Here is a 27097-nt window from a genome sequence, read left to right on the forward strand (position 1 = left end):
GTGAAATGAAGACACAGCATAGATTAAACCTGTAAATGAAAAACAATTTTAACCAAAGAGGAAGCCAGGGAGGAGGGTAGTGCGGAGAACAGGGCTAGAATCATAGAGTAGTAGGGTTGGAAGGGGCCTACAAGACCATCGAGTCCGACCCGCTGCTCAATGCAGGAATCCAAGTCAGAGCATCCCTGACAGCTGGCTGTCCAGCCTCGTCTTGAACGCCTCCAGTGTGGGAGAGCCCACCACCTCCCTAGGGAATTGGTTCCATTGTCGTATTGCTCTGACAGTCAGGACGTTTTTCCTGATATTCAGCCGGAATCTGGCTTCCTGTGACTGGAGCCCATTATTCCGTGTCCTGCACTCTGGGATGATCGAGTGTGAAGTGTAGGCATGGCGGGGCATCTGTCGAGGCCCACCCCAGCAGGGACCCACTGACAAGAGCTCCTTGGACTTGCTCCTCCTCTTCCCCGTTGCAACCTGCTTGCTCACCAGCTTCTTGCTCTGGCCCAGACAGCAGTGGTGGTGAGGAGCGGCGGATGCCACCGTCTAGTTGCTCACTGGCTTTCTTGCCTGTCAAGGAAGCAAGAGGTAGTAACGACGAGGAAGAGGATGAGTAACGGCCGCCGGTGGCTATGGCGGTGAGAAGGCAGAACCATTGAGGGAGGGAGCCCATTGAGGGGGTCTTGTCCAAGGGTCCTCAATAACCTGGAGCTGGCACTGGGGGAGAAATTGGCTTGTGACGCCTGTGGGCTGAATTCAGAAGAGAGCGGGGCGGGGAAGCGGAGGAGGAACCAGCAGGAAAGTTCCCTAGTTTTGCCTTGGGGGGTGCAGTTACTACTGTCACAGCTATTATTTCGCATTAAAGCAGCACCAGCAAATTTAACGTTAAGAGTGGGGTATGCACAAACGAAATAGTGGACAAACCTCCATTTCAGGAGGCCGGTGCAAGAATGATTCCCTTGCCAGGAATGAACATACAATTCATATTTATTCCCAACATTTTTATTCCACCTTTCATCGTCGATCTCCGAGTAGCTTGCAGTAAGTTAAAAACTAAAACAAGCAGAATATTGTTGCTTATTAATATATTGCACGAATCTATTAATTACCGAATCTATTAATTACCGAATCTATTAATTATTAATAACCAATATCTTCATTATCATCGAAGTATTGATACTAATTGAGTAATTAGGAAGTAATCCCCACTCCCGCGAGCCGGTGCTCAAGCGAGCGTCCGCGGGAGAATCGCGGCCTTCCGCCCGCCAGGCTCCCCTGCCCGTGTGAACGGGAAGTCTGGCGGAGGAGGCGACTAGCGCGGGCCTCAGCCCCTCTCCTGCCCTTCACGGCCTCGCCTCACGGACCCGCGCCGCGCCCCGCCTCTCCTCCTACACCAATCAGCCACTCCCCCCTCCCAGCCGCGAAACCTCCATTGGCGGCCCTCGCGCCCGTCCACTCAAACCCGTCCAACGATTGGCCGCGCCGCCGGCCAATCTCATGGCGTCCTTCGCCTCTTCTCCTGCCAGTCCCCCGGGCTCACCCTCTCCTCGGAGTGGGCAGGTCCGCCGTCCAATCCCGATCTCCGTCGTCAGGCCCCGCCTCTTAGTAACAGGCTGGAGGCCCGCCGCCGCGGCCCTCATTCCCTCACAAGGGGGCGTCGGGAGATTGCTACGGACGTCACGCGCGCGCCCGACGGCTGGAGGAGGGGCTGGGCCTGTGATTGGCCGGCGCGCGGACCAATGGTAGCATCCAGCCTCCGCCGGATATCCGCGGTTGGGGAGACGCGAGCTGGCCAGATGGGGGTAATCAGGGGAGAGCGGCGGCGGCGCAGCGGATCGGGGTGAGCTGCGGGTGAGGCGCGCGCGCGCGGGCCACCTGGAGTCAGGGCGCGCGCCGCTGGCGAGGGCGGCGGAAGGGTGGCGGAGACGGGCAGAGTGCGCATGCGTAGCGTCGGCTCGGCCCTCGCGACGGTGGCTGAGGAGGGCCAGTTTCCCTCCCCCCTCCCCCCTCCCCCCTCCCTCAGGGACTCGAAGGCGGTTGTTGGAGCTGACAGCCCGGCCTGCGCTGGAGGGCGGTGGCGGGTGCGGGAGGCTCTCCGCCTTCGAGGCCGAAGGTCTGCCCGGGGGGCGGGGGGAGGAGCCGGGTCGGGGAGGGGATGGAGCGGGCGCTGCTTTCGCTGTGAGGGGAGCGGCGAGGACGCCCGAGAGGTTCCGGGGCTCAGGGTCCTGGGGCGGTTGCCGTGGGTGGGGAGAGGGCTGGGGTTGCCCCATCAGCTCCCCCGGCGCTTCTGAGCCAGCGGCAGCTGGGCAGGCAGAAATTCAGCGGGTCAAGCTTTCCCCTTTCCTAGTCGAAGGAGCGAGCTTCACCGGCTGAACTTCTTAGTTTGGAGGCACAGGGGCGCCTGCAGCTTGGCGAGCAGATATTCAGCAGGTCAGGCTGCTGCTGCTGCTTCTTCTTCTTCTTCTTTTCCTGAAAGGGGGGCAGGAGGTAAAAGAGGGCAGGGGGAAGGCTGCGCTTGCTGGACTTCTGCTTGTCAAAATGCCGGCTCACAGGAGCAAAGCCGCCTTTTTTTTAAAAAAAGGGCTAGCCGCATACTGGCTGTGCTGCCGAGGCTTTCAGTCAACAGCTTGACAAGCAGAAATTCAGCAGATGAAGCTGCCCTCTTTCTCTTTATTTGCTGGTGAGAGAAAAAAAGCTTTACCTGCCGAACTTCTGCTTGTCTCACGACTGGTGTAAAGGGGCAGGGCTTGCTCGGGTTTACCACTTTGAGAAGGCAGACGTGGCTGTACTTTGGCTTGTCAAGAAGCTGGCTCTTTTGGCAAGTAGTACGTGAAGCTTACACTGAAGCCTGCTATACATATACAAATGATGGAAGTAAATCTAGCAGGGGAAGCGTTGACTTGTTAAGATGTTGACACACAGGTGCCAGTCCAGCATTTAAAAGTGGTAAGTCTATACTAGTCCTGCTCCTGAGCCTTTAGACCGGCAGTTTTTCAGAAGTTCAGCTGGTGAAGCGCTCTACCTCTGTATCCCCCTTCTGGGAAGACCATATGGGTACAGGAGTTGGGTCAGTACCAAACAAACAGGTGGCAAATGCAGAGTAAGGGAAGGGAACTGGGAAGTCAGAAGAGACTGGTTCTTGGAAGTGAAATGTATCTGAATAGTGTCTGTCTCGAGAAATTGGTGCAGATGTTGGTGAGGAACATTTGGCCAAACTATGGGTTTCTCTGGGATTCAAAGGAGAAGATGTCAAGTATGGGGGAGAGGAAGGTGTGGGGGAATAGGTACAAGAGGAGTTCTGTTCCAAAGGGTATAGTGCGTACTGGGAGATGACTGGGGTGAAGGATGCATGGGACCCATCATTAGGCTTTGGGTAAACTATCTCCCTTTGGTGTGGGTGGCTGCTTCTTCTGGCAGAAGCAAAACATAGGTGTAGGGGCTGCTAGATGTAAAGGGGAAATGAGTAAACAATAGGCATCATTGTTGGGTGTGTAGGGGTGATGTTGTCATTTCAGGAGGGCAAGCCTGCCCCAGAGTGAAGCAAAAAGAGGGTTCATTTCTGGGTAAGGGGGTAAGTAGCAAGAGGGTTGTATTGAGCATTAGGCTGTTATGGCTGGTTAGGCATTTAGAGAGACAGGTAAGGAAATGTAGATAGGATGGCGGTGCATAAGGTTCACATCAAAAGGCTCATTTCAGTTATGTGACCTTTGGCTGAAGGACCTCACATGCTGTGCTGCCTTCTTGCCACCACCCACTCTTGTCTTTTGTGTTTCTATGTCTGGGGTATTGTGCTAATTCTCTGTAAACACCTTTTGTAGTAGTGTGATGGTATATTTATTTTATTTACAATATTTACATACCACTCCACATCTAAACAGATTCTGGAGCGGAGAACAATAGAAGAGAAAAAGAATCAACACAATATTAATAGTTATTTTAAAAACAGAGTATGGATTAAAAACTGGCTGGTCAGTCAGGGGATGTCTGTTGAAATAAAAATGTCTTGAGCAGGCATTGGAAAAAAACAACAATGTTGGTGCCTGCCCGACATCCAGAGCAGGGACATCCACAGAGCAGGGGCTACCACATGAAGGGTCTACTCCAGATGGATTCTAACCAGGCTGTTGGGCCATTTGGAGCCACCAGGAGTATCTCATCTGATGAACTCAGTGACTGGGTGGGTTGATAAAGGAGAGGGCGCTGTCTCAAGTTTATTGATGATGCAGGTTCTCCAAGTCCCTGAATAACAGTTGCTGGGGAACAGCAGTGGGAGAGGGTGATTGCCACATCTGGTTGACCACTTTGGGAAACAGGGTACTGGAGTAGATACACCTTTAGTCTGATCTAACAGGGCTAGTCCAATGTTAAGTCACCAGGGATTTAGTGATGTCATGCGCATTGGTACCATAGAACTCCATTGTGAGGGTTTGTGTTGATTATATCACAAGGCTATTCTTACACTCATATCAAGAGATTCGTAGCATGAAAACTTCCTTTAAACGTGTATGTGGTTTTCGAGGCTGCTACTGCGAGCAGGAAATGGCAGGCTAGAGAGAGAAACTTGTCCAACAATGGAAGATACGGGGAGACTTCATCTCCACTACATGCAAAATGTACTTGCTTCATAAGCATAGTTTTGGGCTTGCAGTTCTAGTGCTCTTAACAATTCTGGTCAGGTTTTCTTTCTTTTTGGCCTTTGCCTATTTCTGAACTCTTCACCTTTTCTTTCTCTTAACTCGCATTGGGGTTTACCTGCTTGTGAAGGCTTATCAAGACAACACAACTTCATTGGACCCAGTTCTGCTTATATTTTCTGCAACAATAAGGAGTTCACTTGACTTAGTGTATGCCCTTACAGTTCTTAACTAAATAATTTGATGATGGAAGAATAAAGGTTTCTGGAGTCTGATATGTGAGGAGTGTTGCTACAGGAAGTCATTAAGAGATGTTCAGATAAAGGTGTGCCAACATTTTCTTACAGTGGAGCTGGTAGACGAGTCTAACCTGTTGCTATTTCTCAACTGGCCTATTTTTATGTTACATGCTCGTTAGGTGAGCTCATGTCTCTTGAGCATGGCATGGTGTACATGATCCTTGCAAAATTATATATAAACTCTGGAGAGAGAGAGAGAGAGAGAGGGAGAAGGAAGTCAAATAGGGGGTCAGCAGATGATAAACCTTGTTAAAGGTTACAAGGAACCAGATAACGAATATGGGACAAAGGGGGCAAACATTGGTTTCTGAGCAATCAGGCTTGCAGGAGCCTGCACAAACACCTCTGAAATGAACGGACAGTGGATAACAGGAGTGCTGACTGCATTATGTTCCCAATCTGAGTGCCTGCATGTGTTCATTAGTCTCTCTTTCCAACACTCTGTGTTTGCCCAATACAGTGCTCCCTCCAGGTTTTGAGGGCACTTAGGCAAGACATCCTCAATGGGGCCCCTCCCTCAGTGAGTCTACCTTCTCATCACAGTTGTCACCAGCTGCTCTTGCTCCTCATTTTCCTTCTCACCTTTTCTACTGCTTTCTTGGCAGGTAGAGAGCCACTGAGTAAGCAGGTAGTGGCATCTGTTGCTCTTCCTTCTCACCACAGCCATTGTCTGGGCCAAAGTGAGAGGCACATGAACAAGCAGGTTGCAGTGGTGAAGAGGAGGAATAAGTTCAGGGCCCCCCGGTGGGATCTGGGCTCTCAGCAGGCACCTGACCATGCCGATTCTTGGTGCTGGCCCAACAAATGGATGAGCACTTACTGCAGGTGGTGAGTGGCCCAAGCAAGCGAAGAACAATTTAGATATACAAGTGTTTGAGCAGCCATGTACATTTTCTCATTAACTGTTTCACACACTTCAGTTTAGGATTTGAAAATCAAGTTGGGTTCAGGGGAAGCACTCAGGTGGTGTTCCTTTAGGTTCAGTTCACACATGCAACCACCCATCCACAGTTTAGCCACCTGAAATGCAACTGCACAGGCACAGCTCGACAATAGTAACAAAATGGTGAACAGACCTGAAGACGGAAATGCTGGTGCCATTCATATTGGGTACTGTTTATGTTCACCTACTCAAGTGATACACACACACACACAATTTCTTGCTCTTGGAGGCATAGTAATTAAGTGACGCTATATAGAAATAATTTAAACAGGCTAAGGGATTGTTTTCTGAAATATATGGTAAAACTAACTGGGAGAAATGTTTGATAAAACTTCTGATTGTACCTTGCTCCAGTCCTGAACCTTAAGAACGTTCAAGAATGAGTTAAGGATTGCTATCTAAGTAAGAGAGCACTCTGAGTGACAGTGGTGGTTAATGGTGATGGAGTTATGAGCCCATCAACTTCCCCGTGTGTGTTCAGTTTGAATTCTCCATGGTGGACCATATTGTTGAGTTCTGCTTGTTGCGTGTGGAAGAAGAGACAGTAAGTTGAGGGCAGCGTATATGTCAGGAGTTTGTTAAGATTCTCTTAGAAGTACTTCATGGTTCCAGGCAAGAAAAAAAGCAGTGGATTATTTTATATCTGTGTTATAGAATTCCCCTTTCATAATGAAGCTCTAGCAAAGATTGCCTACACTGAATCCAAAGTCGTTTATCTAAGCTGTGTTCCTTCTTTTTTACAGAAGTGCAAAGACACTTGTACTGTTTGCTACTTTTGGTACCTGTGAATGGGTTAGAAGTAAATATATTTGAGTACTCTGTTCGAATGTCTCTATCCTTGATATGTCGTTACTCTGGAAAAGCACTGTGTATAGGTTCAGATGTTCAATACACTTTGGTGTGGTGTCTTTATATAGACTAGGAGTTATTTGTGCTTTGCTCTTACTTGGCTTTCTCCAACCTGCTACCCTCCTGATGTTTTGGATTACAATTTCCAGCATTCCTGACCCTTGGCCATGTTGGTTGGTGTTGATGAGAGTTGAAGTCCAACATATCTGAAGGGCACCAGGTTGAGGAAGGCTAGTCTTATTGCTGGTACCCCTGGGATAGAGGAAGCTAGACACCACACATGTGAGTTGTTCAAGTCAAATTTATGTTGGGGTCTTCATGGGAGATTTGTTAACCTTTGTTATGGTGGGGGCACATTACAAAGCTTCCCTGAAGGGAAACTTCAAGAAAGCTTTGTATGTAGTGCAAACTTACTTGGGTATTAAGTGGGACAACTGATTCTAAAGAAATAGCATTGCTTTTAAGGAGGGCATGGCTAAAATTGCCACTAGTGTTTGGTACCCATCTTTGAAGCATGATGTGAATGTCTGGTCAGCACCAAATTCCAGTTCAGTGTGGTGACTATAACAGTGATAACTGCAATGAGCAGGATGCACAAACAACATAAGTTATATTCCATTACAGTAGGCTCATGTATTTGAGGCTTCGTCTGATCTCTGAAGAGTGACACAGGAAGTTTTACATTCAAAGGCTGATTGAATGGGTTTATCTTCTAAGTATACTTGTGAATTAAAGGTGATGAAGACTACTGTAAAAGTTTCATGTGGCAATGGCCGGAGACACTATAGTCAACTTTTGAAATCCCATCTTAATACTACCTATGTGGGATGTTAGAAGGGTAATAACATCTTCACTGCATATACATTCTGCTGCTGGATGCAATGAATGTTCTGGGCCTATAAGATGGAGGCAGGAAATAGATTTATAATAAGGTGACACTCTTGTGTTTATGCTATTCCTCTGAAGCCTGAGTTGCTATTTAGTAAGACTATCAAATTAAGGTGAGAAGATTCATGTAACAGTGCACACATTATTCCCACAGTTATGGAAACATTTTGCTACCTGGCTTCTATAGCTTGTTTAGCTGTAAGCACTTTCGCTGAAGGTGGAACTACATATTGCAATTGAAATATGGGATTCCTAAGTCCATTCCATAATGCTTATGCAGGGTGTTTGCAGAAGAGAATCAGCAGCCCCAAAGGGAGTATTTTAACCCTGCTACATCTGCTGATCCTCTACTACCAGTGTTTCTCCTCCAGGCCATTGCAAATAATTTTTTCTCTCACCATGCTCTGAAACCAGAAATAAGCCTGGTGGAGGAAGGCAACTCTCGTGCCAGTGCCCACTGATTTGCTATGCAAGTCCTTGGCCCCTGCTTTTTTGTTCCCTCTAAAGGGTTTGGGAATGTGCTTCTGCCAGGATAACATGTAATTCTGCCCTGAGAAACCAGTTGAGTGCAATAAATTCACACTAAATAAATTTGTCTAACTATCTGTGGGTTACTCTGAGCAAAATTGTAAAGAGTTGAGTGGTTAAACTGTGTGTGTGTGTGTGTGTGTGTGTGTGTGTATATATATATATATATATATATATATATATATGTATGTTGGGGAGGGGAGGGGGAAGCTAGGCAGTCCATTGCTCTGTCAGAGGGGAATGGAAAAATGCAGAGCCTGTGTTGAAAGAGCTTTGCTGTTTGACTTAAGACAGCCACTAAAAGTTCCTGGTTGTAGTTGGATAGTTTAATTTGGTTCCTGATGTGAAAATAAGGATGATGTTACTTAAGTTCTACCTGTTTTGAGCAAGCCTTAAAAAGACAGGCTGGCAAGCTAGTCATCTTGTTTGGCTCTAGTAAAACAGCACAACTTAAAAGGCCTGTTAAGTGACTATGAAAGCAGGCCAATACCTTCAAAGAGAACTGTGAGGGTGTACAGAGACTATCTACAAGTGATTCAGTTTGTATAAAATATGTGTGTATATGTGTGGTGGGTTTCTTCATGTTAAGGTGGAATGGCCATATGACTGAAAAGACACTGAGTTGGTAACTTCACTTCTGTGTTTCTAGGACAGAAAGTAACCCAGAAAGCTGGACATTTGGGAGGCATAGCATATTTACCATCCTCTACTTGGAATACACGTTATGAACCCTTTCTGGAGCATGTCTACAAGTTCTACACGCAAGGTGGAGTATGACTGATTAGGAAGGCAGACAATGATGAATGAAATATATTAATTTTTGTGAACCGCCCAGAGAGCTTCGGCTATTGGGTGGTATAGACATTAAATAAATAAATAAATGCTGTGCCAAGACTCCCCCATCCCCACTCCTTGTGCTTTAACATATTCTTAGCAATATCCTTGATGTGGGTTACAAATTGGGATTATGGAATCAAAAGCATAATCTGAATACAAGGAAGTTCAGGTTGATGTTTCAGTACTGGTATAATAACAGCACTTCTCAGAATGATTTTCCTGACTGAATTCTCTTCCAAAGTTATTTTGCTTACATCGGTCTTCCCAGCCATTTAGAACTGGGCAGCAGCTTAAAGGGAGCATTGGTCAAGGCAAATATGTTGCCCTTCATCTTAAAAGTAGATTTAGGTGTCCTGCTTAACTTTCTGTGAAACCTCAGCCAGTCCCATGGTTCACAGTAGCCAGTTCTGTACTACGGCCAAATTCAGTAAAGCAACTGGGTATATTAATTCCAGAGGGGTAGCTGTGTTAGTCTGTTGCAGCAAAAACAAGAGCTTCTGACACCTTAAAGACTAACAAATGTATTCTGGTGTGAGGTTCTGTGGATACTGCCCACTTTATTTCATGCAGGAAGTATTAACCTCAAATTGGCAGTTTTATATATACATGTGGGGGTGGAGAGAGAGATGTAAGCCATGTGGTCAGAAGGAATTCAAATGCATGAAGTAGAGACTGTGATAATACCTTAACAGTTGCCGTATCGCCCAACAACATTTTGTAAATGGCAACTGTTAAGGTAATTATCACTGTCTGTTTTTATTGCATTTCAGTTCCCTCTGTCAACGTGGTTTACATTCCCTTCTCCAGCCCCCAGCATGTGTATATAAATCTGCCAATTTGAGGTTAACGCTTCATGCCATGAGAGTGAGAATGAATGAATTGTACTGTTACTCATTGAATACAACTGGAATGAAACTTTCTCTTTCATGTTTTGTATTTTCTAGCAGAGACCTGAAACAGAAGAAAAGGCTGTGGTTGGTGAGCTGAAGAACAGTCCTCCACGCACCGCTTCAAAAAAGCAGCTACCTTCTCTTCCCAAAAATGCCATGCCAATGACCAAATCTGCTTCTCCTGCCCTTTCAGCCCAGTCTACAAATGGAACACATGCCTCCTATGGGCCTTTCTACTTAGAGTACTCCCTCCTGGCAGAATTGTATGTGTGTTTTCAATCTAGAAGTGCAGTGCTTTGTACTATATAGAATTGCTACTTTGCTGCTTCCTTTTCAACAGAGTTGTCTGTTTTCTGAGTGTCAGCCTAGTCGCCTAGCAGGTTTTGCATGCTGCATTCACTTCAGTAGTAGTGAACTGGGGCAGTTTCCTAAGGTTTAATTTTCTATGCAGGAGTTGGAAGCGTAGTTCTTTAAGCAGCTTGAAGGATTTCATAAAATTCTTTGGAGGAGTGAAGAGTATACTTCTCAAATGCTCTCTGAAACATCATTGCATGGGACGGATTGACCATCAATATTAGTATCTCTTCTGAGGGTTTTCTTTCCATGCTTCAGGATTTATGGAAAAAATTAACCTATTTTCTTTATCATGTAAAGAGTCATGTTCCGTATTTGTCACAGTGCAGCATAACCAAGGAATTGTACCTGGGGTGGGACTATATAAATGAAGAGCTGGGAGCTATGCAGTTACGATCTGGCTGAGGTCTCAGTGGCTCCCATTCTGTTTTATGGGACAAAGGCTGCAATCTAGGGCATAGTTGAAGGAGGGCAAAACCTATCCCTGATGGTAGGTGCTCCTGCAGGGACCCCTTGGTGGGAAGTGATGTATTACTGTATACAAAGCACCTACATAGGCATGATCCCTTTCTCTCATCCCCTGTCCAGCTGCATATCATAACTGATACTTCATTAGTAAAATGACTGAAAAGGAGATGAACTATGTGTTGAAATGGACTAAATGGATAGCAGTATCTGAATATGCTGCTGGCTAAAGATAGATGTGGGTGATTTTCTCTGCCAGTGTGTGTGAATGCCTATTGTCCTGAAATAATATCCACATAGATTTTGTTATTGTAAAGGCCTGTGTTGTAAGCTGGGACACAGCAAAATGGCAAGTTAGGTTAAGGTTGTCTTCTTCCTGGCTGGCCTAAAGCTGGATGTGAGGTAGGCCCTTCCATAAGTTCAGTATTTCCATGTAGATCTCTCCTCGGTATGGCTGCAGAATTACCAGGGAAGTGACTTTAAAAGGGAAACAAGCCAGTTTAGTAAATACTAATCCATTTCTTGTGTGGCTGTAGAAATTTAACTTGGAGCAGGAAATGAGTGTTATAAGCCAACACTTGCAGAGCTCATATTGTTTTATATGATACAGGCTTTGTTGCCAGGGCACAGCTGGTGATGGGACTTGCTACTGTCTTGTTGACTGGCTTTGCTCAGTTAAACAGGCATGTATGCTTCAGCTAATCAAAAGCTTATTTATGAATGCTTATTTGAGGCACGCTGCTTTGGCAAAATGCTGCCTATGCTCAGTGTTGTACTGTCATAGAATGGCTGGGTAAAATTCTATTTGTTAATGCTGCTGTGTTAGGAACACAGCTCCCTCTTGTTCTCATAGTTGTCCTGTATCAGAGATGAAGCCTTGGGTGTCCTCTCCTAGGACTGCAATCTGGTCATGTTACGTAATATGTTCTAAAAAGTGAAAAATGGCCAGAAGAACTTAAGCCATTCTCCAAACATAGATTTTAACTTTGTCTTTGAGCACAAATGGGTGAACTTCTTATTTCCCCGATGCATCCGTTATTGTGTTTCCTCTGGCTTCTTTCACACTGCTGCCAGTGGGACTAGAAAGCAAAGCTGTTCTTTAGTCTTTGGATCAAAAGCCTGGGCTACTAGGAAGCTTTCTGTACAAATTTAATTGCTGGAAGAGAGATCCCCTTTGCCTTATGGAGTGCACTGTTTTTATTTCATTTATATTTCACTCTTCCATCATGGAACGCAAGGTGGTGCATATAAGATTCCCACGTCGTGTGCCATTCAGGCACTGACCAGACATAGACCTGCTTAGCTTCAAGGCTGCTGTGTGTGCCTTCAGAGGCCATAGCCCTGTCTTGCCCCTGGCCCCCTTTGTCTTCTACTTGCCTATGGTTCATTCTCATGCTGTCCCTTTGTTGCCTCCTGCCTTGGCGTCTGCTTCTCTTGCCTACCTGGCTTTTTACTCTTACCAAGCAAATCCCAAAAGCCAATCGGGTTTTATTAGCTATGTTCATTGCTGGCCTGCAACCTGCTGTTTATATTTAAAGTGCATCTTTGTTACTCTTGCATGTGAGGTGGCTGCCATGTAGCTGTCATTGGTTCAGCTTCTTTGATGTCAGGAAAACCCTTGCAAGCCTTGTTCATGCTGCTGGCTGCTTCGGGGCAACAGGGAAAACTTCAATTCTGCATTCCAGGGTTCACGGCATAAATTAAAGAGTACTTCTGGATACATTAAAGAATGTGCATGTGCTCTCTTTTCCTCTTTCTCTCCCCCCCCCCCCCCGCGCGTGTGTGTGTACACACATAGGTACAGGTGTACAGCTACGGGGAAGGGAGAGGCTTCCAAGCCAAAGTCTTGCTCATGGGGATAGGAATAGCAGTATCTGAGCCTTTCGGTGGTGAGGATAAGATTTTCCTAGCTGTTAAAGTAAAAGGAACACTGCAAAGGTAGCTGTATTATCTTGAGAGCCTTGATGGAAGTGCTTTTTATGTCACTTTATTGCTAACTAGGTGAGTTTCATTGCCTTACAGTACCTTGGTTGTGAAGCAGAAGCTGCCAGGAGTCTATGTGCAACCTTCTTACCAATCGGCATTAAGTGAGTTTGAAAATTCTGATTTTTCTTCCATATGTTAAAGCACCCCCCCCCCACTATTTTGCACCTGCTCATCATCATCATCCTTTTTATTCTTAGTGTGGTTTGGAGTAATATTCATAAGGCATGGGCTGTACCAGGACGGCGTGTTTAAATTTACGGTTTACATCCCTGACAACTACCCAGATGGCGACTGCCCAGTAAGTAGTAATGAAGTGAAACTTCCAACACTTGTGTCATTGTCTTATTTGGGTAGTTATTAGATATTCATGTATTTATTTATTTTACAGTGTTTTTATCCTGCTCTTCAGCCAAAAAAGTTCCCAAAGCAGTTTACATACAGTCAATAAAACAAGACAGTTCCTGCCTGAAGTCTTGCAATCTAAATGACACAACACAAAAGGAAAAAGGGGTGAGGGGGGAAAGGAAAAAAGCCAACTCAGGCACCAGTTCTTACATTTTCACAGCACTTCTAATGACCAGCTGGAATGGAATTTCAGGGAGAAGAAAGGCCAATGAAGCTGGTGTTTTAGCAGAGCAGATGGAATGGTCATGGGGTGTGTAATACATCTGTCCCTGGAAAGGACTTTGCTCAAATTGACAATTGTACTTATAGAACACTTTAAAACATTCAGGATTGCTTCACATTATTTTCTTATAGCCGTAAATATGCAATTATTTGCATATTCCAGGTGAGGGAGCGAAGGCTGAGAAGCAGTGGCTGGCCTAAGGCCACCCAGTGAATCTGTGGCTGAGATGAGATTTGAACCAATGGTCTTTTGTATCAGAGCTCATTCTCTTAGTCATTATATGACACTAACTCTAAAGCTCCCAGTTATTGTCAGTAGAGGATGATTTCTTGCTTCTACGGTGGTAGGAGTCCTAGCTGCTCTTAGCAAGTGAGATTGTTTCGGATTCACTTATAAACATCTGCTGTTTGCCTTAGCTTTGTTCTCAGTGTATGTGAGAATGGAATGATCTGGCTATGTTTGCTGTGCACAGCTATGATTTTATTTCCCCTGAGTTCTGTTCCTGAACTCTGTCTCCCTGGAACAAGTAGCAGAACATTCTTGTTTACCACTTCTGTTGCCTCTGGCGGATCTCAAAAGGCAAGAGATCCAGCCGGGCTTGGACATTTTATGGCAATGGGCAGAGAAGCTTTTGGCAGACTTTTGCAGGCAGTAAGCCTCTAAGTGCAGGAGACTGCTTTGAAACCTTTGAAGGAAACTGAATTAATGGTATTTAAATACCTTTAATGTAAGACAGCATTGGCCAGCAATTCATGGAGAAGGACCCCTGAAGCCAAGTTGAGTTTGTTTCATATCCTCCTTCCTTCAACTGTGTTTATATTAAGGTTTCAGTTTGACTATTACAAACAGAGAACTCAACATATCAGGGTTTGTGCAGTGCAGAAAGGAACATATACTATTTCTAAATTCACAGGTGCTATTGGGGCATACATGGGAGCTGCTCATGGATCGACATGAAGAAACTTAATATGTGATGCTGAATTACATGGATCTCGCCTCTGGTCAGGTCTGCAGAAGTGACTGCAGCCGAGATCCATGGGTTACTGCTTTGGATGTGTATGTCCCAGGTATCAGGATGCATAAGTGACTCCGATGTCTGGAGACCCACAAAAGGGATGCGTTTGTGGGTTGGTATCTTTACCACCTGTTATCCACTTAGTCCATCTGAAGGTTCTTCTCCCCTTCTCTGGACAGAAGAGTCTGTAATCTATATCTAAACTCTTTTGGCAACCGCCAGGGAATTGCCTCTCCCTGTTCCCAGTTATACTGTATCTGTGTGAATTGAAATGTAAGCTGCCTTGAGAGCCAATCTTTGCTGGCAAAATGGGATATAAATGCCTCACATTCATTAATTGAATGAATTAGGCCTGGTCTCTCATGCCATCGAATGTAATGCAATGTGTCCGCTGAGAAGTGTGCCCTTTGAAGACCTGGATTCTTTAAAGACACAAAAAGGTGACACCCATGAATGGACAGCAGCCTTCTTAACCTAGTGCCCTCCAGATGTGTTGGACTGCAGCTCCTATCATTCCAATCAATGATGGGAGTAACAGTCCAGCACATCTGGAGGACAGCGGGTTGGGGAAGGTTGGTGTATAGTTTAGCAGACCAACGTTGTGGGACATTATTCTAAACTTGTAAATAGCCATTTGACTGTGCCACATAAGAATCGCTCCTCTAACCAAGGAGAGGTAGCACTTATAATTTGGAAGCAGGTTGCTTCTTCTGGGCGGGGGGGTGGGTGGGCATATGGGCTAATATCCCTTGTGGACTGATCTGTAAGGTTGGTGATCCACTTGGTTTTTAGTCTCCTTTCTCTTCCCCCTCAGCGCTTGGTTTTTGATCTGCCTATCTTCCACCCGCTCGTAGATCCCGACTCAGGTGAACTGGATGTGAAACGAGCATTTGCCAAGTGGAGGTCAGTGTGATGTGCTAGAATGTCAGTACTGATCAGAGACATTATGTGTAGATGCTTCATTCAAGGCACTAGTGTGGTTTTCTTGTGCTTCTCCTAAAGGCGAAACCATAATCACATATGGCAAATATTGATGTACGCTCGCAGAGTCTTCTACAAGATTGACACAACCAATCCTCTGAATCCTGAGGCTGCTGTGTTGTAAGTTTCTATGGGGGCATTGTAAAAGCTGAATTCCTTAAACTGAATGATAACTGTGGACCGCAGCTTCTCCAGTTTGACTCATGTGCACCTATATAATGCTAAATTTCATGGATTTCTCTACGTGCATTGGTTCCAGAATAGCATTTGAGCAATGAGTTCCTGGAATTGGCCTTTGCTATGCGGAGACATACATTGTTGTTGTTGTTCAGTTGTTAAGTCGTGTCTGACTCTTCGTGACCCCATGGACCATAGCACACCAGGCCTTCCTGTCCTCCGCTCTCTCCCGGAGCGTGCTCAAGTTCATATTCATTGCATCGGTGATGCTATCTAGCCATCTCATCCTCTGCCGTCCCCTTCTCCTTTTGCCTTCAATCTTTCCCAGCATCAGGGTTTTTTCCAGAGAGTTTTCTCTTTGCATTAGGTGGCCAAATATTGGAGCTTCAGCTTCAGGATCTGTCCTTCCAATAAGCACTCAGGGTTGATTTCCTTTAGGATGGACTGATTTGACCTCCTTGCAGTCCAGGGCACTCGTAAGAGTCTTCTCCAGCACCACAGTTCGAAAGCATCAATTCTTCGGCGCTCAGCCTTCCTTATAGTCCAGCTCTCACAGCCATACGTTGCTACTGGGAAAACCATAGCTTTGATTATACGAACCTTTGTCGGCAAGGTGATGTCTCTGCTTCTTACTATGCTGTCTAGGTTTGCCATAGCTTTCTTCCCAAGGAGCAAGCGTCTTTTAATTTCATGGCTACAGTCACTGCGTTGATCTTGGAGCCCAAGAAAGTAAAATCTGTCACTGCTTCCATTTCTTCCCCTTCTATATGCCAGGACGTGATGGGGCCAGATGCCATGATCTTCGTTTTTTAATGTTGAGTTTCAAACCAGCTTTTGCACTCTCCACTTTCACCCTCACCAAGAGGCTCTTGAGATCCTCTTCGCTTTTTGCCATTAGGGTGGTATTGTCTGTGTATCTGAGGTTGTTAATAATTCTCCTGGCAATCTTAATTCCGACCTGTGATTCATCCAACCCGGCGTTTCTCATGATACTCTGCATATAAGTTAAATAGGCAGGGCGACAATATACAGCCTTGTCATACTCCTTTCCCAATTTGGAACCGATCGGTTGTTCCATGCCTGGTTCTCACTGTTGCTTCTTGATCCTTGTACAGGTTTCTCAGGAGACAGGTAAGGTGGTCTGGTACTCCCATCTCTTTCAGAATTTGCCACAGTTTGTTGTGATCCACACAATCAAAGGCTTTAGCGTAGTCAATGAAGCAGAAATAGACGCTTTTCTGGAATTCTCTTGCTTTCTCCATGATCCAGCGAATGTTGGCGATTTGATCTCTAGTTCCTCTGCCTCTTCGAAACCCTGCTTGTACTTCCGGTAGTTCTCGGTTCGCATACTGCTGAAGCCTAGCTTGTAGGATTTTGAGCATCACCTTGCTGGCATGTGAAATGAGCGCAATTGTACGGTAGTTTGAACACTCTTTGGCATTGCCCTTCTTTGGAATTGGAATGTAAACTGACCTTTTCCAGTCTTGTGGCCATTGTTGAGTGTTCCAAATGTGTTGGCATATTGAGTGCAGCACTTTCACAGCATCACCTTTTAGGATTTTAAATAGCTCAGCTGGAATACTGTCATCTCCACTAGCTTTGTTGTTAGTGATGCTTCCTAAGGCCCATTTGACTTCACTCTCTAGGATGTCCGGCTCAAGTTCAGTGACCGCACTATCATGGCTATCAGGGACATTCAGATCTTTCCTGTATAGTTATTCTGTGTACTCTTGCCACCTCTTCTTAATCTCATCTGCTTCCGTTAGGTCCCTGCCTTCATTGTCCTTTATCATGCCTGTCTTTGCGCAAAATGTTCCCTTGAGATCTCCGATTTTCTTGAAAAGATCTCTAGTCTTTCCCATTCTATTGTTTTCCTCGATTTCTTTGCATTGTTCATTTAAGAAGGCCTTCTTGTCTCTCCTTGCTATTCTCTGGAACTCTGCATTCAGTTGGGTATATCTTCCCCTTTCTCCCTTGCTGTTCACTTCCCTTCTTTCCTCAGCTACTTGTAAAGCCTCCTCAGACAGCCACTTGCTTTCTTGCATTTCTTTTTCTTTGGGATGGATTGAGTTGCTGCCTCCTGAACAATGTTACGGACCTCCGTCCATAGTTCCTCAGGCACTCTGTCTATCAGGTCTAATCCCTGAAATCTATTCCTCACCTCCACTGTATATTCATCAGGGATATGATTTAGGTCATACCTGAATGGTTTACTGGTTTTCCCTACATTCTTCAATTTAAGCCGAAATTTTGCAAGAAGCAACTCATGATCTGAGCCATAGTCAGCTCCAGGTCTTTCTTTTTACTGACTGTATAGAGCTTCTCCATCTTTGGCTGCAAAGGACATAATCAGTCTGATTTCGATATTGACCATCTGGTGACGTCCATGTGTAGAGTCGCCTCTTGTGCTGTTGGAAAAGCGTGTTTGCTGTGATCAGCATGTTCTCTTGGCAAAACTCTATTAGCTTTTGTCCTGCTTCGTTTTGTACACCAAGGCCATGCTTGCCTATTATCCCGGTGATTTCTTGACTTCCTACTTTAGCATTCCAATCCCCTAAGATGAAGAGGACATCTTTTTTTGGTGTTAGTTCTAGAAGGTGTTGTAGGTCTTCATAGAATCGATCAACCTCAGCTTCTTCAGCATCAGTGGTTGGGGCATAGACTTGAATTACTGTGATGCTGAATGGTTTGCCTTGGATTCGTACTGAGATCATTCTGTCGTTTTTGAGATTGTACCGCAGTACTGCTTTTCCCACCCTTTTGTTGACTATGAGTGCTGCTCCATTTCTTCTAAGGGATTCTTGCCCACAGTAGTAGATATAATGGTCACCTGAATTAAATTCGCCCATCCCTGTCCATTTTAGTTTGCTAATTCCCAAGATGTCAATGTTCAATCTTGCCATCTCATGTTTGACCACCTCCAGCTTACCTTGATTCATTGACCTTACATTCCAGGTTCCTGAACAATATTGTTCTTTACAGCATCAGACTTTCTTTTCACCACCAGACACATCCACAGCTGAGAGTCCTTTCGGCTTTGGCCCAGCTGCTTCACTCTTTCTGGCGCTACTTGGAAATTCCCTCTGCTCTTCCCCAGTAGTATATTGGACACCTTCCGACCTGAGGGGCTCATCTTCCGGTGTCATCTCTTTTAGCCTTGTGATACGTTCCATGGGGTTTTCTTGGCAAGAATACTGGAGTGGGTTGCCATTTCCTTCTCCAGTGGACCACATTTTGTCAGAACTCTCCGCCATGACCTGTCCGTCTTGGGTGGCCCTGCACGGCATAGCTTATGGCTTCACTGCGTTACGCCAGCCCCTTCGCTACAACAAGGTAGTGATCCATGAAAGAGGGAGACATACATAGGGGGGATCAAACCTGGTAGGAAAACCTCAGAGTTTAGCATGGTCTGGTATATGTGATCCAGCCTCTTTCTCTTCACCTGAGATGTATTTTGTCATGCACTGTAACAAATATATTGCATTTTGATAAAGAGCCTTGCTCTTTCCAAGTGTTCACAGCTCTCTTAATTGGGGACAACTGAGAAGTTGGGGGAATATGGCCTTTGTCTTCTCTTTTTTGTTATGGAATAGCATATCAGTCTGAAGGCATATTACCTGGGCCCTTATGCTATTTTTTACTTGGCCTTGTGGATAATCCAACTCTTTCTTTTTCTATCAAAAGACTTGAAGTATTTTCTGTGAGTAAAGCAAGCTCAGAAATCTGTGCTTTTCATGCACTCCTAGAATGTTCTCATTGTTCCAGATGGAGTCCTAAGGTATATTTGTCTTGGTCTCTCTCTCTCTCTCTCTCCTTCATAGATATGAAAAGGATATTCAGCTATTCAAGAGTAAGGTGGTTGACAGTGTCAAATTATGCAGCAGTCACTTATTTGATCCACCCAAAGTAGAGGATCCCTATGCAATTAGGTAGGTAGCTGCAATACAATTCTACCATGCCACATACTGCAACATGGCACAGGATGCTTCTCTTAGCAGTATATATAGATATCTTATGATCCTAGGATTGAAACTCCTCTCAAGTTGAGGGTTTTAAATCTTTACATGCACCAGAAAGCATGGGAATTGTAGGCTAAAGTGCCCTCGTTCAGTTCCATTCCGTATGGTAGTAAATACGTTCAACAGCAGGTGAGCAACACGAAGGCCACATTCTCCTCTGGCCTATTTTATGGCCTCCACTGCCCCACCACTCCTATTGCCAGTGGCACCAGAAAAGGGGCTATTTTCTTTTAAAAGAGGCCTGCAGAACCTCACGTCCAGGCACATCATCTGGCCTGCCTGAGGTCCCTAGCTGGCCATGTCCTCTCCGCTGACCCCACCCTCTTTCCCACCACCAATTATTTGATGGTTTCCCAGTTCTTGTGCAGTTTTTTCCTCATGCTGAAAGGATAAAATACCTCTCCTAAAGCTTAGTGAGCTTTACAGTAAAATATGCTGGTATTTTTGGCCCTGCTCCTTTTTGTCTTTGGTCTCGAAGAACCTCTCTGAAATTGAATTCTGCCCTCAGGCTCAAAGAGGTTTGATATCACTGCTTTAAAACAAGGTGTTTGGAGAGAGAGTGCACGTCTTGTTTTCAAGTGAAATTTCATGCTCCAAAGCCTCCCTGAGCACGATTTTGCTTGAAAACAAGGTATATGCTCCCCACACATGCCTCGTTCTCAGGGAAAACTGCAGTTTGGCTACTGCCATGCCACCAAATGTTGATGGTAAAACTGGCAGCATGGTAGCAGGTGGTACAACTCCTGGTGGTGGTGGGAAATGGGCCCCCAGACCTGCCAAAGGTGCTCACGCTATCTACAGTCACGTGTGCTGTGCTCACTCACAACTCTGTGCTCCCACACTTTCTCTCTTTCTACAGGCTGACTTTACAGCAGCAACCCAATCTTCAGAGGTTGCGTTGGGCTAACCTTTCAGCATAAGTGAATACACCTTAAGAATTTTGCAACCAACTCAGTTGACAGATTATCTGTGGCGTGAAGAACCATTTCACCACAGTCGTATTGCTCAAAGTCTTTTAATTAATTCTTCTTAATAACATGTATTTGCTGTGTCCTGTAGATACTCTTAGGGCCCAGTCCTATGCACCATTCTATCTCTTGTGGACTGTTGTGTGCCTCTTAAATCAAGCTTCTGCAACATCCCAGGCTTATATTCTTCTTGCATCTTATAGCTTTTCTCCTTGGAATCCAGCTATACATGATGAAGCTAGAGAGAAGATGTTGACTCAGAAGGTAAGAGGGATCCATCTTCCTTGTTACAGTAGGACTCTGAATAGTTGGGGTTGTAAAAATGGGGGCGGGGAGCTCTGTTGCTCTGAAGCATGCAAGGCTGAAACGGCGGGAAGCTGCTCTCACTGAAGAGTACCAGGCACAAGGTAATTTGCATAGCACTGCCTTTGAAACAAGAGGGAGGAGTAACTCGCTCCTGGTGTGTGTGTGCGCGCGGGCATGCACACACGCGTCTTTCTCATATATAAATAACGAAAGTGGGTGTGTGTCCGTTAGCTCTAAGACCATGAAACCTAAACACTTGAAATTTGGCATGCATACTAAGGGGACCCTGGGTGTGTGCAAAGACATACATTAGTTTCAACTGCTTTAAATGTGTCCATGTGGTTGAAGCCTGCAGTAACAGCTCCAGCCACTATGTTTCTTTGTTTGTTTATTTTTTCATTTCATTTCATTTCTATACTGCCCAATAGCTGAAGCTCTCTGGGCAGTTCACAAATGGGCAGTCTTCCCTAGCCAGTCCATGGAGTTCAAAGCCGGGGAGATTAGTAGGCTGAGATGCAGAATTACATGCCTGCCCCCTCCTGCCAGGGGAATGGACAGATCCCCCCTGAGGGGGCTATGGGGATGCACCATGGCAGGAGCTGTGTCTGGGGAAGCCAGCAGGCATGCCTTCACTGGGTGAATGGTCCAGTGTGTCTGGCTCCAACAGCTGTGTAAATTTGCTTGAAGGCTTCGCTGTATCAAAGGCCTATTCCAACCTGTGCAAAGCCGGGTCCTTTTACATCTATCTATATGTCAGCATTTTGACATTAGATGTAAAATGTTGGACAGGCACCTAAACTGTCTGAATTTCAAAAAGTGCAGACGAACCAAGGTTTTTTATCCTCCTTTAACTAGCATTAGCTTGGCTAGTCTTCTTACAGGCTAATGCCTAAATGGCTAGCTGCTTCAGAAGCTGCAGTATTCATGCTATTGAGGAAGGTGCTAGTGAATATGTGTCTTTCAGCATCTGCTTCTTACAGTATTGTGTTACTCTTGGCTCAGGAACCTGAACTGACATGCTCAACTTCTCTTGGTCCAGGGTTGCTACATAGATTTTCAAAGTTAATTTTCTGTATGCATGTGAGTCATCCTTCTGCTTGGTAGAATTCAGTGGTGTATTGGGAATAATACTGACGTAATAGGTAGCACTAGTTCTTCTTTTTCCACCCCTACCCCCATGTCTTCTCAAATAGGCTCATCCACCAGTCGGGTATTAATATTTTCGTTTATCATTGCTAGGGTTATATGTATGTCTTTAGAGCTCTGGAATTCTCTCTGGGGCTGGTGGGATGTTCTTATTCCCCAAAGCCTTCAGCAGAGCTGCTTCCACCCTCAAAGGCTGGACCCTACTCACTTACCTATTCAGACTGGTGGATGAACATATTATGACCAGACCATGTACCAGGTAAGAACCCAGACTGCTGTCTTTCTAGCAGTGTGTCTGTTTGTGCTGCTTGTGTTTTTTTGTTCGTTTGTTATCAAAAGCCTGTTAGCATTCCTTTGGCTAAAACAATTGTAACCCTTCAACATTGTTTATATTAAGCATTTTTATCCCACTCTAGCTGACAGGGCTCCCAAAAGCAGCTTGTCATTGGTCAGTAATAATGTATCACTAAAGCAGGAAAACTGAATCATAGAAAGAAGTGGCACTGATAGCTACTACTCTCTCTCTCCTGCTGGCTGGGCAGCTGGTTCATGGCCTCTGAGGGGACGAGGGGCCCAATCCCAGCTGGTGATGCAGTAACAGTCCCAGAAGTTTTGGAGTTCCATTCCCATCAGCCCCAGTCAGCATGGTCAGTGGCCAGGAATCCTGGGAATTGTAGTCGCAGTGGAGGCTGGTGGCTCAAATGTCAGTAAGGTGATGAATCCGCTCTGGGTTTCAGTTGGAACCAGTCAGAACTCTAAAGGAGCTATCCAAGGTGGCAAAGTTCTGACTGGTTCCAACTGAAACTTGGGGTGGATTCACCACCCCACTGACATCAGAGTCATCAGTCTCCACTGTGTTATCCTAAACATCTGGAGGGTACCAGGTTGGGCAAGGTTGCAGATGCCGATAGGCAGTTCACCATGCAGTCTGTTGCTTTTAATTTGAAGCCATGTAGGGATTAGCTCCAGCACCTTTCTCCGCATACCCTTGGAAGTAAATAAGTGCCCACAGGTAATCACTCCAAGAGACCTGGCTTGGTCACCAAGGAAGAGCTCAGCTTCCCCTTTCTAGAGGCTAGCCTGCCTGTTTTGTGGAAAGGGACTCCCTGCCCACATAATGCAGTCAAATTGGGCATTATTCTCATGACCTATATAGGCTGACCTTTGACATGCTTGGGGGAGGAATTCTGTGCACACCCATTTGGATGCTGGCATAAAGTTGGTACATGTAAAATGCATTTTGCATGATCAGGAATCTTAGAAAAGCAGTTGTTGTATTCCAGAAGACTCCATGCAAACGTAACCGTGTACACATCCCCATGCTTACACACTCAATCTGGGGTATGTCATGAGAATGGGAGTTTTGTATTCTTGTGGTCTGCTCTACCTACTATTGAAGCAAGCTAAACCCTGTGCTATTCTGGATTGGGGCAGTGCCTTACTCCGAGAAGTGGCACTTCCTATCCAGCAGCAAGATACTGCTGACAGGCAAAGGTTAATTTGCAGATTGGCATGAATCAGTAAACCAGTTGCCTAGGGTTTGTTGCAGTAAACCGCTGACTAAATGTAGAAGTGGGTCTCTAAACAAGTGATCAAGTGTCGCTCTTGGCAGTTTTTATGCCTGTCCGTGCAGTGTTTTTGTTTTTATTTAGGTATAGGAAATGGTTGTTCTTTTGCACATACACATCCCTAAGTGGTGACCACATGGTTCCCCAAGAACAAGAGACCCAGCCAGCATAGTCTCATAAGGTGTGATGTTGCTGTAGAAGGCTCCTTGCTGCATCATACCTACCCTTTTCAGATTTTCATCCTGCTTTTCTATTTTTAGTGCTCAATTTCCTAGAGATGCAGGAAACTCATATGCAGATATGCCCTAAAGATACACTGTTTTAAAGATACACCATTCTGTTACTTTTTCTGGAACCAGTAAGATGTTAGATGATGAAACTGAGTAGTGGAAGGGTCTCCTTTCAGGTGTGTGTTCCTGTGCGAGACAGAAGTGGGAAAGGTCGCTTGCCGAACAGGAGTTTGAGTTGAGAGTACCATCCCAGCAAGCACTCTTGATTCAGATTTTTTCTTCCTAGAAGGCAGAGGATCAACACTGCAAAAGCATGCAAGGCCTGTCGTGGGTGAAGCCTGGTTCAGTTCAGCCTTTCAGCAAAGAGGAAAAGACTCTGCCCACTTAGCTCCTGTGAATGATGAAGCACTCAACACTTTCTGCAAGAGGGAATATAACAGCCAAACAGCAAAGCGGTGGTTTTCCTTCTTGACTTTGGATTAGTTAAGAGTAAACGCTAGCACTGACTCAAGTAAACCTGCTCACTGGGATTGCTCGGACTCTTCTTGATATTTTACACGTGCGTTTTAACTGCAGCCTGCAGGTTGGAAGTAGTTCTTAACAAGGTTGGACTTTTGCTAGCGAAGTCCACTGTGGGTGGGTAATGCCTCAGGGTTCTAATATAGCCTGAGGTTCTTTATTGGGTGACTTTTAAAGCTTTTTTTAAATGTAAAGAGCAGGCAGGAAAAACTTGTTCCAGAGGTAATCTGTGTTTATGTAAACTAATATAGCAGAGTAAAATACTATATTTAAAACTTTTAAATGCATTGGTTTCTACTGTAAATACATTTAGGATATGGAATTTGTAAATAGTTGGTTCTGATTCCTTCTAGCCCTTTTAGGGGCAGAAAGGCTGAGATTGGCATGTATGATGATGTGTATCTAATATTTCCCTCCCCCAGTAGAGGTTGTCACTACAGGCTGCTCCTAATATAACTTGCTCCACAATCTTTACACCTACAGCCCAATTGCCTGCAAGTGTCATACAGGAGAAAAATTAAACTGACATTTTTATTACAAAGACGCACAACTGGCAAATCACGATTGTCAAGAGAATACATATGTAACCCTTCTTCATGATGTTTGCACGCATCTTAAACCAGTGATGTTAAGATGTGTCAAAGTAATATTAGAGGCAGCCTTAATGGCACATTAGTCAGGAAAGCAGGGCTGTCTTACCACAAGAACAAAAGTAAAGCTCTTAATGGTGTACAGTTCTTGGTTTAATAGAATCTTTAAGAGGACCCTGGTATGCTGCAATGATCACACTAGACGATGAGATGGCTAATGTGTTACTAGTGACATCTTAAAAAAAATAAAAGACCAATCATGGTAAAATATGTTTCCTTTGGCAGTATTTATTTGCATGAATTACTGGTTATACATAGCTGTCTAAGGGGGATGCAGATGCCTTCACCAGCACTGGCTTGCTTCTTTGTTCCCGCCCAGTGGGCTGCTGGCATATGAACAGATTGCTCTTGTGGAAGTCTGCACTGCTCACTTGCAGGTAGCTCTTGCAGTTCACCCTGGGGCTACAAGCAATGGAGGCTGGTGGCTCCGATTTCAATGGGGTTGCGAGTCCATTCCACATTTCAGTCAGAACTCTAAAGGAGCTATCCAAAGTGCTGCTAAGGTTCAGCATGTTGGATGTTGTCCATCCCCAATTTAAGACAAGACCTTACCAGGTGGGACACAGATTCCTCTGTCTCCTGAAAGCAATTATTATGCAGGTTATCTGGGTGTGGCAGCCTGTAACACAGCCAAGCCTGAAGATTTACTATTTTTAAGAGTGTATACCTGCCTGGTCCTGCAGGCTGATGCAATCCCTCATGACACATTGCCTCAATTTAGTTACAGAAAAAGGTGTCTATTTTGGTGTTAGAGAAATCTTTTTTCTCCTTTTATCCCAGGGTGTGTTATGATCAGTCTGATTTGAAAAAAAGGCAGAAGGTATTCTACTTTAAGAGGAATAGGTGTGTAAAGATGCTTTGAACATTCTCTACCTCTTTAATTACTGTCCAGCCCAGCATTCTTCTCTGGTACAAGCAGCTGTTACTGGGCAGGGCTGATCCATCTTTCCTATATAGCTTTTTAGTGAATGGAGACTTGTCTGTCAGATGAGCATTTACTCTTGAGGGGAATCCATCTCCAACTTCCGTGGTTTTTGTATTCCAAAATATCCCTAGTGGTTGTGTGATGATGAAACAAACTTGTAGATCCCCACTGTATTTACCCTCTGCAAGAAAGGAGACTTTTGTATAGCAGCGGGGTGTGTAATAGAGAGCATAACTTTAAACAAGATACTAAACTCAGTTGTAGAGCACACTTTTTGTACACCACAGAGGCTTACATTTGAAGGTTGGCATCTTTGGTTAAAGGGATCTTGGGCTGCAGGATTAGCAGATGTTGAACAACTGCTGCTAGTCACAGTAGATGCTACTGGCTTAAACTGAGTAAGGAAGCCCGTGTGCTCTACGGGCTTAGATTAAACCTCTGGCAATCCAGGCACAAATCCCAACTCAGCTGTGAAACTTAATTTGGGCCTATAAAAATATTTCAGCTTAACATAAGACACAGGGTTGTTAAGATAAAAATTAGGATCAAATGATGTACTCTGCCTTAAGCTCCTTCTAAAAAATAGCAAACCACTGGTTGGTGCTATATGAATGAACAGTAAAGCAGCTGCCCTTGTTTGAGGCAAACCACTATTTACCAGTTTGTCTCAAACCAGGGCAGAGAAACTTCTCTGTGCAATGGGAGGAAGGAGCACAGATGCCTGAGGCTGCCCAAGTTCATTTTAACTAAAAATGCCAGGGCTTGTTCATATAGCACCACAGCATGGCTGCTTATAAGGCAGCTTCATTTTTTTCTTAAACTTTTCCCAAACTGATTGCTTTTTCCAAATATAGTGAGATCTACTGAGATTACTGACAAGTGGTGACTACTTTGTGCTGTCTTCCAAAGCACAGGTCATTGTACATATTCAGCCTTAAAACTGCTATGCTCAACACAATTGACAATAGTACACAAATTCAACATTCATTGTGGATCTCCCCCCCCCCCCCCAAACACACACAGGTCAGTACAGGATGTCAACTGACTCAGAGTAGCAGGGGATCAAGCTCAATGAGCCTGTACGGTTGACTTACAGAAACTAGAAGTACTAGAAGAATCACCTAAACTACACCAGCCTACAATGGATTTGTCTCAGTTGAAATGCATCACTAAAAGCTAACCTACTCGTAATCTTACTGTTGTGCTTTTAATTATGCTTAATTTTGTTTTAATTAAGTTCATTTTAATCTTGGTGTTATTAATAACCACCTCGAGTGTTACTTCTTGCTGGAAAG

General features: G+C 44.9%; 1 protein-coding gene across 50 annotated transcripts; it reads left to right on the forward strand.

Annotated features, from left to right (window-relative positions):
* Positions 1-1762: 1762 nt before the first annotated feature.
* On the forward strand, positions 1763-25593 carry AKTIP (AKT interacting protein). Of its 50 annotated transcripts, XM_084812934.1 has the most exons (12): positions 1763-1837; positions 6872-7004; positions 8788-8904; positions 9923-10128; positions 12707-12771; positions 12868-12968; positions 15128-15216; positions 15316-15414; positions 19293-19400; positions 20662-20722; positions 22004-22169; positions 23995-25081. In XM_084812934.1, the coding sequence occupies exons 3-11, from the start codon at positions 8863-8865 to the stop codon at positions 22151-22153; spliced, it is 921 nt and encodes a 306-aa protein (XP_084669060.1). In that variant the 5' UTR covers positions 1763-1837; positions 6872-7004; positions 8788-8862; the 3' UTR covers positions 22154-22169; positions 23995-25081. The 50 variants fall into 50 exon arrangements, with proteins under 50 accessions (XP_084669060.1, XP_084669066.1, XP_084669077.1 ...); XM_084812940.1 differs by lacking the exon at positions 22004-22169 and having other exon boundaries at positions 9920-10128; positions 23995-25593; XM_084812951.1 differs by lacking the exon at positions 22004-22169 and having other exon boundaries at positions 23995-25593.
* The last annotated feature ends 1504 nt before the right edge of the window (positions 25594-27097 follow it).

Source organism: Heloderma suspectum, chromosome 8 (genome assembly GCF_057233095.1).
Source record: "Heloderma suspectum isolate Gila_16-S chromosome 8, 16-S_ref, whole genome shotgun sequence".
Classification (NCBI taxonomy): domain Eukaryota; kingdom Metazoa; phylum Chordata; class Lepidosauria; order Squamata; family Helodermatidae; genus Heloderma; species Heloderma suspectum.

Bases quoted from the DNA above. Each gene is read 5' to 3' on its own strand.
- AKTIP (XM_084812931.1), top strand. From the start codon at position 8,863: ATGAACCCTTTCTGGAGCATGTCTACAAGTTCTACACGCAAG. The intron at 8,905-9,919 runs GTGGAGTATGAC...TGTATTTTCTAG, and splicing joins CTACAAGTTCTACACGCAAG to CAGAGACCTGAAACAGAAGA. The intron at 15,415-19,292 runs GTAAGTTTCTAT...TCTCCTTCATAG, and splicing joins AATCCTGAGGCTGCTGTGTT to ATATGAAAAGGATATTCAGC.